Genomic DNA, 13,933 nt, shown 5'->3' on the forward strand with positions numbered 1-13,933 from the left:
AGGAAATTATCCATTTCTTCTAGATTTTCTAGTTTATTTGTGGAGAGGTGTTTATAGTATTCTCTGATTGTAGTTTGTATTTCCGTGGTGATATCCCCTTTAAAATTTTTATTGTGTCTATTTGATTCTTCTCTCTTTTCTTCTGTATTAGGCTTGCTAGTGGTCTATCCATTTTGTTGATCTTTTCAAAAAACCAGCTCCTGGATTCATTGATTTTTTGAAGGAGTTTTTGTGTCTCTATCTCTTTCAGTTCTGCTCTGATCTTAGTTATTTCTTTTGCTAGCGTTTGAATGTGTTTGCTCTTGCTTCTCTAGTTCTTTTAATTGTGTTGTTAGGGTGTCTATTTTAGATCTTTCCTGCTTTCTCTTGTGGGCATTTAGTGCTATAAATGTCCCTCTACACACTGCTTTAAATGTGTCAGAGAGATTCTGGAATGTTGTGTCTTTGTTCTCATTGGTTTCAAAGAGCATCTTTATTTTTGCCTTCATTTCTTTACATACCCAGTAGTCATTCAGGAGCAGGCTGTTCAGTTTCTATGTAGTTGTGCAGTTCTGAGTGGGTTTCTTAATCCTGAGTTCTAATTTGATTTCACTGTGGTCTGAGAGACAGATTGTTATAATTTCTGTTCTTGTACATTTGCTGAGGAGTGCTTTACTTCCAACTGTGTGGTCAATTTTGGAATAAGGGTGATGTGGTGCTAAGAAGAATGTACATTCTGTTGATTTGGGATAGAGAGCTCTGTAGAAGTCTGTTAGTTCCACTTGGTGCAGAGCTGAGTTCAAGTCCTTGATATACTTGTTAACCTTCTGTCTCATTGATCTGTCTAATGTTGACAGTGGGGTGTTAAAGTCTCCCATTGTTATTGTGTGGGAGTCTAAGTCTCTTTGTATGTCTCTAAGGACTTGCTTTATGAATCTGGTTGCTCCTGTATTGGGTGCATATATATTTAAGATAGTTAGCTCTTCTTGTTGAATTGATCCCTTTACTAATTTGTTGGTTTAAAGTCTGTTTTATCAGAGATTAGGATTACAACCTCTGCTTTTTTGTTGTTTTCCATTTGTGTGGTAGATCTTCCTCCATCCCTTTATTTTGGGCCTATGTGTGTCTCTGCACATGAGATGGGTCTCCTGAATACAGCACACTGATGGGTCTTGACTCTATTCAATTTGCCAGTCTGTGTCTTTTAATTGGGGCATTTAGCCCATTTACATTTAAGGTTAATATTGTTATGTGTGAATTTGATCCTGTCATTATGATGTCAACTGGTTATTTTGCCTGTTCATTGATGCAGTTTCTTCATAGCATCGATGGTCTTTACAATTTGGCATATTTTTGCAGTGACTGGTACCGGTTGTTCCTTTCCACGTTTAGTGCTTCCTTCAGGAGCTCTTGTAGGGCAGGCCTGGTGATGACAAAATCTCTCAGCATTTGATTGTCTGTAAAGGATTTTATTTCTCCATTGCTTATGAAGCTTAGTTTGGCTGGATATGAAATTCTGGGTTGAAAATTCTTTCCTTTAAGAATGGTGAATATTGGCCCCCAGTATCTTCTGGCTTGTAGAGTTTCTGCTGAGAGATCTGCTGTTAGTCTAATGGGCTTCCCTTTGCGGGTAACCCAACCTTTCTGACTGCCCTTAACATTTCTTCCTTCATTTCAACCTTGGCGAATCTGACAATTATGTGTTTTGGGGTTGCTCTTCTCGAGGAGTATCTTTGTGGCATATCTGTATTTCCTGAATTTGAATGTTGGCCTGCCTTGCTATGTTGGGGAAGTTCTCCTGGAAAATATCCTGAAGAGTGTTTTCCAGCTTGGTTCCATTCTCCCCGTCACTTTCAGGTACACAAAACAGATGTAGATTTGGTCTTTTCACATAGTCCCATATTTCTTGGAGGCTTTGTTCATTTCTTTTTAGTCTTTTTTGTCTAAACTTCTCTTCTTGCTTCATTTCATTCATTTGATCTTCAATCACTGATACCCTTTCTTCCAATTGATCAAATCAGCTACTGAAGGTTGTGCATGCATCACGTAGTTCTCGTGCCATGGTTTTCAGCTCCATCAAGTCATTTAAGGTCTTCTCTATGCTGTTTATTCTAGTTAGCCATTTGTCTAATCTTTTTTCAAGGTTTTTAGCTTCTTTGTGATGAGTTCGAACATCCTTCTTTAGCTCGGAGAAGTTTATTATTACCGAGCTTCTGAAGCATACTTCTGTCAACTTGTCAAAATCATTCTCTGTCGAGCTTTGTTCCGTTGCTGGCGAGGAGCTGCTCTCCTTTGGAGGAGAAGAGGCACTCTGATTTTTAGAATTTTCAGTTTTTCTGCTCTGGTTTCTCCCTATCTTTGTGGTTTTATCTACCTTTGGTCTTTGATGATGGTGACCTACAGATGGGGTTTTGGTATGGATGTTCTTTTTGTTGGTGTTGATGCTATTTCTTTCTGTTTGTTTTCCTTCTAACAGGACCCTCAGCTGCAGGTCTGTTGGAGTTTGCTGGAGGTCCACTCCAGACCCTATTTGCCTGTGTATCACCAGTGGAGACTGCAGAACAGCAAATATTGCAGAACAGTAAATGTTGATGCCTAATCCTTCGTCTGGAAGCTTTGTCTCAGAGGGGCACCTGACTGTGTGAGGTGTCAGTTCACCTCTACTGGGAGGTCTCTCCCAGTTAGGCTGCTCGGTGGTCAGGGACCCACTTGAGGAGGCAGTCTGTCTATTCTCAGATCTCAAACTCCGTGCTGGGAGAACCACTGCTCTCTTCAAAGCTGTCAGATAGAGATGTTTAAGTCTGCAGAAGTTTCTGCTGCCTTTTGTTCAGCTATGCCCTGCCCCAAAAGGTGGAGTCTACAGAGGCAGGCAGACTTCCTTGAGCTGCAGTGGGCTCCACCCAGTTCAAGCTTTCTGGGGGCTTTGTTTACGTAGTCAAGCCTTAGCAATAGCGGACGCCCCTCCTCCAGCCTTGCTGCCGCCTTGCAGTTCCATCTCAGACTGCTGTACTAGCAATGAGCAAGGATCTGTGGGCATGGGACCCTCTGAGCCAGGCACCGGATATAATCTCCTGGTGTGCCATTTGCTAAGACCGTTGGAAAAGCGCAGTATTAGGGCAGAAGTGTCCCGAGTTTCTAGGTACCATCTATCACGGTGTCCCTTGGCTAGGAAAGGTAATTCCCTGACCCCTTGCACTTCCCAGGTGAGGCGATGCCCTGCCCTGCTTCGACTCACACTCTGTGGGCTACACCACTGTTCAACAAGTCCCAGTGAGATGAACCTGGTACCTCAGTTGGAAATGCAGAAATCACCCGTATTCTGCATCACTCACACTAGGAGCTGTAGACTGGAGCTATTCCTATTCTGCCATTTTGGAATGATCTCTCAAAACGTTTTCAGAAACTAAAAGCATGAAGTAATTTCTCATGGTGGAAAAAAAAAAATGGGTTCAGTTAATGGAAGGTAGAGAATGTACTTTCCAACTTAGTTTTCACTGGCATTTTTACTGACAGGCACCATTCTCTGCATGCATCAATATTTTCTCCTTATGAGAGAGCAGTGATTATTTTTCCTCAGGCTTAATCTTTGTTTTCCTCCAAGTGCTGCCATTTACTATTACACACACACATAGGCCATGACCAAAATACTGTACTGACTGAAGAAATGAATGAATGCTAGATGCTTTACAAATGAATAACCAACTAGCTCAATTAACAAAGCATGACTTCCCATGCCTTTTACAGAGTGAAATGCACTTTGCAGAAAGCAAAAGTATAAGTAGATGACAGAGTCAGGTAAGTCTGAGTTCAGATATGATCTCTCCCACACAATGGCTACATCATGCAAAGTCTAACTGAAGCTAATCTTTTTACCATTAAAATAGGGACAAAAGTAGCTATTTCATGAGTTAGGAGAAATAAATAATATAAATAAACTATCTGTACAATGCCTATAAATTAGTAGGTCCTGGATTCCATGCTACCATTCCACCCTCTATCACACTGTCTCAGGTATCTTCTATTTCTATGTCATAAAATTGCAGATTTCTTCTTAGCAAAAATTATTGGATGCTAATATTGGATTTTTAATTTTTTTATAATCATACACAAGAATACTTTGTTAAATTACTATAACTTAATGTCTGGAAGTGTTCATTTTAAACCGTTTCTTTTTTATATGGGTAAATAAAATGCTTTTGTTATAAGGAACTATTGAAATATGTTTTTCGCTAAAAATGTGTCAATGCTATATTCAGAGAAACATTTAGCCAATACAAATAGCGAAATGCATTTATTTTACAGAGAAATGCTTCATGTCAGTCAACGTATCATGTTTTTTAAGCAATTAGAGTGATTAAACTGGAAGACATTTGTGGAATATATATTATTTTATTAATATAGTAGATAAAATATAATCTGCTTGGTGTAGTACTGTGAGACAAACATTCAGTACATAATACATATATCCTGTATGTGATATGGAGCCATGAGCCATGTGTATATTGAAAATTAGACTGATTAGGTACCAAATAAGTAATAGCTTTTTTTTTTTTTTTTTTAACAGCAGTAAACTAACTACATTTTCCCGTATGGGCTCTTGTTTGAAGAATCTCATATGGTTAAAAAAAGGAGAGAGAAAAAAATTGAACTCACAAGAAACTGAAAGTACTGACAGTGTTGGCTATTTTTAGATGAGAATAACTCTCCTTTACAGGGTTGTTAATGAATCTGAATCTATCTCATGTCCACTCTATTCAGTTGAGTAGTAAATATTTAATAACCTTCATATCAATAAGCACTAGTTGCTGTAACACTAGAAGCTTATTTCCTGTTCATGTAAAGTCCAAAGGATGGTTAGGGTTGGCATCGAGGTGGGTTGGCAAACAGTACAGGACTATGCAGAAGATTTTCATAGGTAAGGCCTGGAAGTAGCAACTATTACACCTGCTGACATCTCACTGGCCAGAACTCAGGCACATGGTCATGCATAGCTGTAAGAGAGTTTGGGAAAGATCTGGTGGTAACAACATGTCACAAGCGTGTACTGTGTGAAAGCACCATTCCAGGTGCTGGAGATCTGTTATCAGTCCGTATCTTCTTTTCTTCCTTCCTTCATTCTGTGCCCAGTCTGAGACCACCATTCATGAGCCTCACTCTGAGAACTCTGCAGCTTTGTCGCAGATGCAACTTTGGAAAGCAGAGAAGAGGAGAACTGCTCTTATTAGGGCAGATAAAACAGTAAGGCACAGTGTATTTGGCAGATGTAGATTATTTAAGGTGGTTAATATCTTTATGAGCATTAAAGGTCATAGAAAAAATAATGGTTCATTATAAGCCATTTTTTAGAACAAAAACAAATGGGCTTTATTATCAGTAAGGATTTGTATTTCAGATCACGAACTTTGGATTAGAGTTATTTATCAAGAGTTTATAGGAATCGGCTGTGTGCGGTGGCTCAAGCCTGCAATTCCAGCACTTTGGGAGGCCGAGGCAGGCGGATGGCTTGAGCCCAGGATTTCGAGACCATCCTGGGCAACCTGGAAAAACCCTGTCTCTACTAAAAATGCAAAAATTAGCCGGGTGTGATGATGCAGTTCTCAAGTTCATGGAGAGTAGGCCAGACCTGGTTGAATGGCTGAGAACACCATAAAAACAGACCTTTGACCAAGTACCCTGAGACTAGGATCTACTGAAAAGCTATTTTCACCAAATGAATTGTTATAACAATTTAAAGCATGTATTTTATAACTCTACTACAAGATAAATCAGCTTTGTAAGGATATGTTAGCTGGGTTTGGTGGCTCAGCTACATGGGAGGCTAAGGTGGGAGGATTGATTGAGCCCTGGAGATGGAGGTTGCAGTGAGCTGATATGGCACCACTGTACTCCAGCCTTGATGACAGAGCGAGACTCTGTCTAAAAAAAAAAAAAAAAGTAAAAAGTTTATAAAAATGTTAAAGCCTAGATCAGATAATATTTTATTGCATGATTTAATTGTAATTCTAAGGACAAATGTGATATCTTTACTCTAATTATGAAATTCAGAAAATTCCATTTGCTTTGCATCATTAAGATTAATTAATGTGGTGGCTTCCACATCATTCTCAGCAAACTAACACAGGAACAGAAAATAAAACACCTCATGTTCTCACTCATAAGTGGGAGCTGAACAATGAGAACACATGGACACAGAGAGGGGAACATCGCACACCGGGGCCTGTCGAGGGGTGGGGGACAAGGGGAGGGAGAGCTTTAGGACAAATACTTAATACATGCAGGGCTTAAAACCTAGATGATAGGTTGATGAGTGTAGCAAACCACCATGACACATGTATACCTATGTAACAAACCTGCACGTTCTGTACTTGTATCCTAGAACTTAAAGTAAAAAAAAAAAGAGAGTGAGATAATTTAAAAAATATATGGCGGCTTCCAAATCTGGGAGGCTTATTAAAATGCAAATTTTTAGAACCCACTGTAAAGATTTCAATTCAATAGTTCTTGGGTAGGCTTCAGAAATCTGTATTTTTAAAAAGTTATATTATTCTTCAGAACCAGTAGAGATCAGCTTTGGGAACCATAGATTTATGGTACAGTTGCAATTTGGTTGTCATGGTAGAATGGTAACAATATGGCATGATTTATAATAAATAGTAAATGCTAGTTTAGAGTGGAGGGAAGGCAGACATTAAGAGAGGATCCAAGAGATGAATGATAAAATTAGGGGATCTCAAGGTCCTGAATTTTCTATAAGACTGTGGCATAAGTGGCAATTCCCAAGAAGACTCGCCCAAGATTCCCATCCTCACTAAGGACTGTGGCAGTTGACATACTTCCAGGAGTGTGCAATCTTAGTGTTTCTGTCAGAGAAAGGGCCAGCTATGTGTGTGCTATCTCAGGCTCATTGGCACACTTAAGGAGAAAATGACAGGTCTTGATGAAAACCTCTTTTTGTTCTCATCCTTAAGATATGAAGAAAAATTCCTAATAGAATGGAGAAAACAGCATCAAAAGAAACCAGGAAGCATTAGACTTCAACAAATGTGCAAAATATTGAAATCTATGATAGCAGGATAGAGTAATGAGTTAACATTTATTTAGTCCTTATTGAATGCTGGTTTCTGGGCTAAGCACTTAACACAATTATTTTACTTACTTGATCAATCCATAAAAACTCTATGGAGTAGGTATTTCTATTTTGCAGAGGAGAAAATGGAGGTGCAGAGAATCTAAATAACAGGCTAAAAGTTATGTAGCTAATAGGTGACAGTGTCTGCATCTGAAGACAAGCTGATTTCAGAGTCTGTGCTGTTAACCTCTGTTTGTGTTGCAGAGAAAGGGGAGCAACACGTGACTGGAGCTGTGCCTCTCTCACCTTATCACCATCATCAGTGCTAACACATAGGACTTGCTCTAAGCCAGGCACTAATCTGTGTTCTCTCTCCATTAACTCACTCTCAGAACTACATAGCAAGAGAAGTGCTGTTATTATCCCATTTTACAGATAAGGCAGGGGGAGGTTAGGTGACTGGCCAGGTCATGAACCATATACGTGGCAGAGGTTTGGCATGTATCTTGCAAGTTGGGTTCTAGAAGCCACACTCTTATCTTTGATGCTATACTAGCCTCTCATACAGAAGAATTATCCCTTTCAAAGTACTTATATAAGGATTGTGTCTATTAATAAAAGACAACAGATTTTGATTACCCCCCTCCAGTGTCTCTGCTTCATTTAGTGGAAGATATACTTCTTTCACATTCATAGCTTTACCCATCCCTTTCATTGAATATAATGTTTCAAAAAACTCATTGATTTGTTATGCCTTTACAATCCTTTTCATACTGTTTCCTGCTGTGAAAAAATCATTGAACTCTCTATTACAGTTAGTGCAATAATATGCTCTAAACTATTCTTTAAGACACCCTTCTGAGAATCAGCACTGATTACAAGTTCAAAGAAAAAGTTTCTTTTAGAGCCTTGACAAAATAATTTTATTAGAACCTGACCTTGTATTATGCTGGATTAGCTGTGTTGCTTTTATATGTTTTAAGTACATGGCCTCCTGCATTTGTGTTTAGGCAGAAGTCAGTCAAGGTTGGGAAAAGAATGCAATGAAGTAGGTGGATAACTCAAATGCCTGAAATGGTGCTTGATGACAGCTCCTGTCTCTCAGGGATCCTTATCTTTGACCCTTTACTTTTCATGGAGAGTAGGCTGGACCTGGTTGAGTGGCTGAGGACACCATAAGAACAGACCTTTGACCAAATACCCTGGGACCAGGATCTACCAAAAAGTCTATTTTCACCAAATAAATTATTATAACAATTCAAAGCATGTCTTTATTTTAGAATGCTATTACAGTATGAATCAGCTTTATAAGGAAGATCCAAGCCTGTATTCCTATTTGAACACAGGAAGACAGACTGTGGCAATAAGACAGACTGTGACTCACCCAAACACAATGTTCCCCTTAATCCCCTTGGCTTGCTCTGGCCTCTGTGGGCTACCCCTTGGTGGTATGGATGGGTTAACTGCTGTCTGTCTCTTGCCTTTTAAACTCCAAAGTTAGATGGAGTTTCAATTTTTACTGTGACTCTTTGAAGTCTACCCTGCTCAGCCTATTTTGAAAAGCACCCTGTATAAACAATTACCCATAATCCTGGTTGCTTAAAATCATGCTCTCGATTTCCATTTTCCCACTGAACTTATCGCATTATACAACTAGATAATTAATTAATTACATTTAGTGTTTCTCTCTCCAACTAGAATAAGTGCAGAAATCTTTGATTTGTCCATTAAAACATCCAAACATCTAGTACATATGCAGTAAGTGGTCAATAAACAGTAAATGAGGCCAGGTGCAGTGGCTCACACCTGTAATCCCAGCACTTTGGGAGGCCCAGGCAGGTGGATCACCTGAGGTCGGGAGTTTGAGACCAGACTGATCAACATGAGAAACCCCGTCTTCTGAAAATACAAAATTAGCTGTGCATGATGGTGCATGCCTGTAATCCCAGCTGCCTGGGAGGCTGAGGCAGGAGAATCGCTTGAACCCGGGAGGCGGAGGTCATGGTGAGCCAAGATTGCATCATTGAACTCCAGCCTGGGCAATAAGAGCGAAATTCCGTCTAAAAAAAAAATAGCAAATGAATGTTTCTGATTAAAATCAAACTTTGTTCAAGTCTGAAAGCAATCTGTGTAGCTGGTTTGGAAAATAGAAGTATACTCTTTAAAATATTTTTTCCCTCAACATTTGAAATAAGTAGGTATAGTATAAAAAATGTCCATTCCTTACCTTGAAAACCATTTTTAAAATCTGCTCCATTTGGTAAGAGATCTGGAGTATATTCACTGTAGCCACCTACATAAAACTGACTGAAGACATTGAGTCCAACCAGTCTTCCTGGGGCGATAATGGATTTATTTTTATGATCATCTACCTTCAAAAGGAGAAAAAAATCAAAACCTATTTAAAAAGGAATTAATTCCCCAGGGTGAACTGTTAAGATACTCTTTTGTTATTTCCCATTAACTTGGCATGAAAAATTTACAAAGACAGGGATTTTGAAGAAATATAAAACATGATACCACTCAATTTTCTGCTTCTCTGCTGGTGTCTGTTACCACGGATATATTAATATAGCAATCATGGTTTTGCATTTCAATCAAAATCAAAGTTCTTCAAAGATTAGGTGCTGGCATCCTGCTGATTCCCCTCCATTTAGCCTTCCTCCTCTTCTATCCATTCTCCATAGAACCACCAGAGTCATTTATCAAAAATTAGAAATCAACATGGTACCCACCTTCCTGTTTTAAGTAGCTCATCATAGTTCTTTTGATAAAAATACTAACTTCTTAGCACATCTAAGCCCTTTGATAATATAGACCTTATCTGTCGCTAACCACTTCTCTTGCTCCCCCATCTCCTGACCTGAAAACCACGCTGAACTACTTGCATTCCTTAAGCTAATAGTGACCATTCCTTAAGTTAATACTGACCATTGTGTTCTTTCCTAACTCCTATTTGAAGTTATGCTCAAGCATAACTTCTCTGGGAAGCACTTTCTGACTCCTCTCTCTCACTCTTATCTATGTTAGTAATCCCTCTTATCTGTTCTCACACCACTTAATTGTAGTCATCTCTCTATTTCCCTAGTTGGGACAATAGTCTGTGAACTTCATGGATGTAGGCATCATGGGCTATTCACCTCTGTACCTTAGCACAGATCCGACAATATACTAGTGCTCACTTTGTGGAAGAGACAAAGGAATGACTCTTTACCTTCAGCCAGCCCTCTTGGAAGAACTTCCCCAGATGAACAGTGTGGACTCCAAGGCTCAGATTGAGGGGATCACTCCTGATGCTTGCTATGCCAGACCCCAGGTTGTAACTATAAACCACACTGCCATTGAGCAGGCCCACAGCCAGGAAGTCATCGCCATTCAACCCTGGAATGAGAAGACACATGGGGAAAGCTCATTGAGAGGAAATTCAGGAGTTCCGTCAGCTTTATTTTACTGACTGGTTCTGAATTACAGATCAGTAATGATAAGTTATAATACACATTTAGTCTCTTGTCAGCATTTAGGTATATGTGCAACTGGCTGTTGTTATTCCCAGCCCCAGAAACAGAGCACCAAGAATTCATGTCTTTGAAGCCATGAGGGTTCTGGTCAACCTGGGGAATGATCAATGAGCACCTAAAAAGCTGAATGGGATGAAAATCTCCTTTTGTCAGATTGAAATTCAGTGTGCACTTTACAATAAGGAGAACTTCACAATGGAGTAGAGCTGCTCTGGTAGCTAACAAGATTCAAAAGGCTGAGATGACCTAGCGTCAGCTTTGAAGTTCTTTCTATGATTTGAGAATAGTATAAAGATCAATTTATTCCTATCATTGCTCAGAATATGTTATCATTATTCTATTACAAAAGCTCTTAACCATGCCCCATGACCATTTAAAGGTGGGTTGTTTCTGTGTTCCCTCTTCTCTCTCTCCTTCCATTAGTTCAGAGCCATTCATGCAATACAGTGAGTTCCAGGACCCAGAGCACTCAGGAGACAGTTCTTAAAGACCCATGAGACAAGGGAAGTGGTTGGGAGAGACCCAGCATTAATCACTTAGGGGAAGATGTTAGCAGTATCCTTGGTGGGATTAAGAAGTCTATATGATCAGTCAGTATATAGCAAGAGATCTGTTCACAGGAAGCAGGGACCCAAATATGTCACTGAGCTTCTGAAAGGTATGTTAGTGGATGGGGCAAAAGAAGAATTCAATACTGAGGCTAGCAGTCAGGAAACTGAGGCAAAGACTTCTGCTTAGAGGAAGGACATAAGAACACCCTAGAAGTAAGAGGTTTAAGCATGGGGGAAAAAGCTGAATTGAGTCCTTGACATAGAAAAAATTTATTATGAGTATGCACAGACTCCTCCATCTGCATTTATAGGAATGATGCTTTGTCTGTTGACTGGGCTTCTATTGTTACTTTGATCAGGGTAAAGGAGAGAAAGATCTGAAGGGATGTAGGTTTCCAGATAGGGTGGAGAGGTGGGCTTCCTGAGGCAATGGAAAGTGGAAGACAGAAATATTATTTAGAGATACTTGAACGCTGCCTCTGCTTTTCTAAAGGTTCTGCCATGGGCCCTGAGCAGGGTTACTGTTGAAAACTCTCTAGGTGAGTCTAATATAGAGTCATGGTTAAGAACAACTGTATTAAGTGGCCTACCATTGACCAAGTACATTGGGAACTTAAGGCAAGTCTCTTTCTTTCTGTCATTCTGGTGATTTCTTCCCACCTGCAATGCTGCATCAGGTTAGCTGGGTTGTGTATTTAAAATGGAAAGCTCAATGTTTCTGGAGAAAACATAGATTCAGGAAGGCAGTTAGAAAGGCAGAAAGGAGAAAAACTATTACTAGAGATTGGAGACAGTCTTTCAGGCAGCTGTTGGGATATAGAAGAAATTGGGAAGGGTGGAGGAGGAAACATGAGATTTTTCTGTGGGTTGCGGATGGAAATTTTTCTGAGAGCTTCTGGAGGGGATCTGAATTGTCTTTCAAATTGTCCAGGTTATTGCAATGGAGCCAGTATTGTGCCAGTTGAACTGTAAGGTAGTGGGAGGGCATATTCATTTCAGCTATATCCTTCTTTCCTTTCTGTCTTGTGCTCTCCTTGAGAGCCCATTTCATGCCAGGAGCATCATTATTATCCTTAGGTCCTTGATGGCCTGGTGAGGAGGAGATAGGAGGTTTGTTTCAAGTTCCATGAAGAGCAGAGTAGAAACAAATGGGGGCAGCCATTAAGACAAGGTGAGGAGGAGGGTTAGGAAAGCAAAAAGGTGATTTTTGAGTTTGTTTCTGAGCTCACCCAGAAAAGGACAACCAAGAGCTTGTTAGATGAAAAAAGAGGATACAGTGAAGAGTGCTGTTTAAATCAGAAGGGAGAACTTTGCAGCAACCCAGAAGGAACAGAGAAGAACAGGGTATGTTTAAGAACTGCTGGGGTCGGGCGCAGTGGCTCACGCCTGTAATCCCAGCACTTTGGGAGGCCGAGGTGGGCAGATCATGAGGTCAGGAGATTGAGACCATCCTGGCTAACACGGTGAAACCCCGTCTCTACTAAAAATACAAAAACAAAATTAACCGGGCGTGGTGGCACATGCCTGTAGTCCCAGCTACTCGGGAGGCCGAGGCAGGAAAATGGCATGAACCCGCGAGGCGGAGCTTGCAGTGGGCCGAGTTAGTGCCACTGCACTCCAGCTTGAGTGAGGGAGTGAGATACCGTCTAAAAAAAAAAAAAAATGAAGAAGAAGAAAAACTGCTGGGACGTGGGCTTGACTTGATTTACTGCCTGTGGCAGGAAAGGAAACTGAAAAAGGAGAAAGGGCTATATCTTTAAGGGCCTAATACGCTACAATGAATTATTTAAGTATTTTACCAGAGACTTTTAGGAATCATGAAAGGATTTTGAATAAGAGAAGTATATTAGATCTGGATGTTAGAAGAATCTCCTAGTAATGTTGAGGATAGAAATATAGAGATAGATAAGGAGGCTCACTGGAATGTCATTCAAGTGATTCAGAAGAGGAAATGATACTGAAATACATTAAACACCTAAATAAATTAAAGTAGTGGCAGAGGGGACAGAAAAAGGGGGAGGAAATTTGCTTGTGATTTGGAAGGAAAATTTGAAAGGACAGATCAATTTGGGTGAAGAGTTGAGGAAGAGAGAGGAGTTGAGGGTGGTTCTGCAGAATCTGGCTTAAAGAACAGGTGCAGTGGCAGGGTCAGTCATGGAGTTAGGACCCTAGGAAAGGAACAGTCGGGGGGAAAAGGCTGAATTTAGTTTACAGGTGCTCCTGCCTACAGACCTGTCACAGGGCAAAGGACTGGGGATGCACCAAGAGGAGGGGATAAGGAGAGCCAGGGAACTAATCACTCATCAAGCAGATGATAGCATCCTATTCCCATGCCATGAGTCCGTCAGGTTGCTTTCCTTTCCTCTGCTACTCCTTCCACTCTAGACTTTCCCTGAGTATCAACTCTTGTAGTGAATGATGGAGTAGATAAGAGGAAGAAAAGTAGTTTACCGCCACGGCCAGTACCTAGAAAGTGACTTGGAATTGCTCTAGAGTGTTTCCAAACTGAGAAGTTCTTTACAATCATTTAGGGAATGTTTCAAAAATACACTTTCTAGAACCTGTCTTATACCACTTGCATGAGAATCTTTGAAGCTAGAGCCTAGAAATATTTTATTAACAGGACAGGATCCCCAACTGTGTTTTTTTTTTTTTTTTTTTTTTTTTATGCCAGATTGGTATTTGTACCCGTATGAGGGCCAGGGCATGGAACTTGTGCCACTGCATGGGGCTTTAAGTTCCAAAGCACCCTGTTGCTTGGTTTAATGCTCTATGTCACTGTCTTGAAATTCTTAATACTTTTATCTTTGAACTGT

The 13,933-nt window shown here is 40.2% G+C and overlaps 1 protein-coding gene across 2 annotated transcripts in view; it reads right to left on the reverse strand.

The window, feature by feature from the left end:
* EYS (eyes shut homolog (Drosophila)) overlaps positions 1-13,933 on the reverse strand; it is a 2,062,375-nt gene that overhangs the window by 70,178 nt on the left and 1,978,264 nt on the right. For both annotated transcript variants that reach the window (XM_011945635.1, XM_011945634.1), the window contains exons 38-39: positions 10,263-10,429; positions 9,276-9,420 (exon numbers count right to left, since the gene is read on the reverse strand). In XM_011945635.1, coding sequence (XP_011801025.1) covers positions 9,276-9,420; positions 10,263-10,429 — 312 coding nt within the window. The remainder of the gene's footprint in view (positions 1-9,275; positions 9,421-10,262; positions 10,430-13,933) is intronic.

Source organism: Colobus angolensis, unplaced genomic scaffold (genome assembly GCF_000951035.1).
Source record: "Colobus angolensis palliatus isolate OR3802 unplaced genomic scaffold, Cang.pa_1.0 Scaffold241, whole genome shotgun sequence".
NCBI lineage: Eukaryota > Metazoa > Chordata > Mammalia > Primates > Cercopithecidae > Colobus > Colobus angolensis.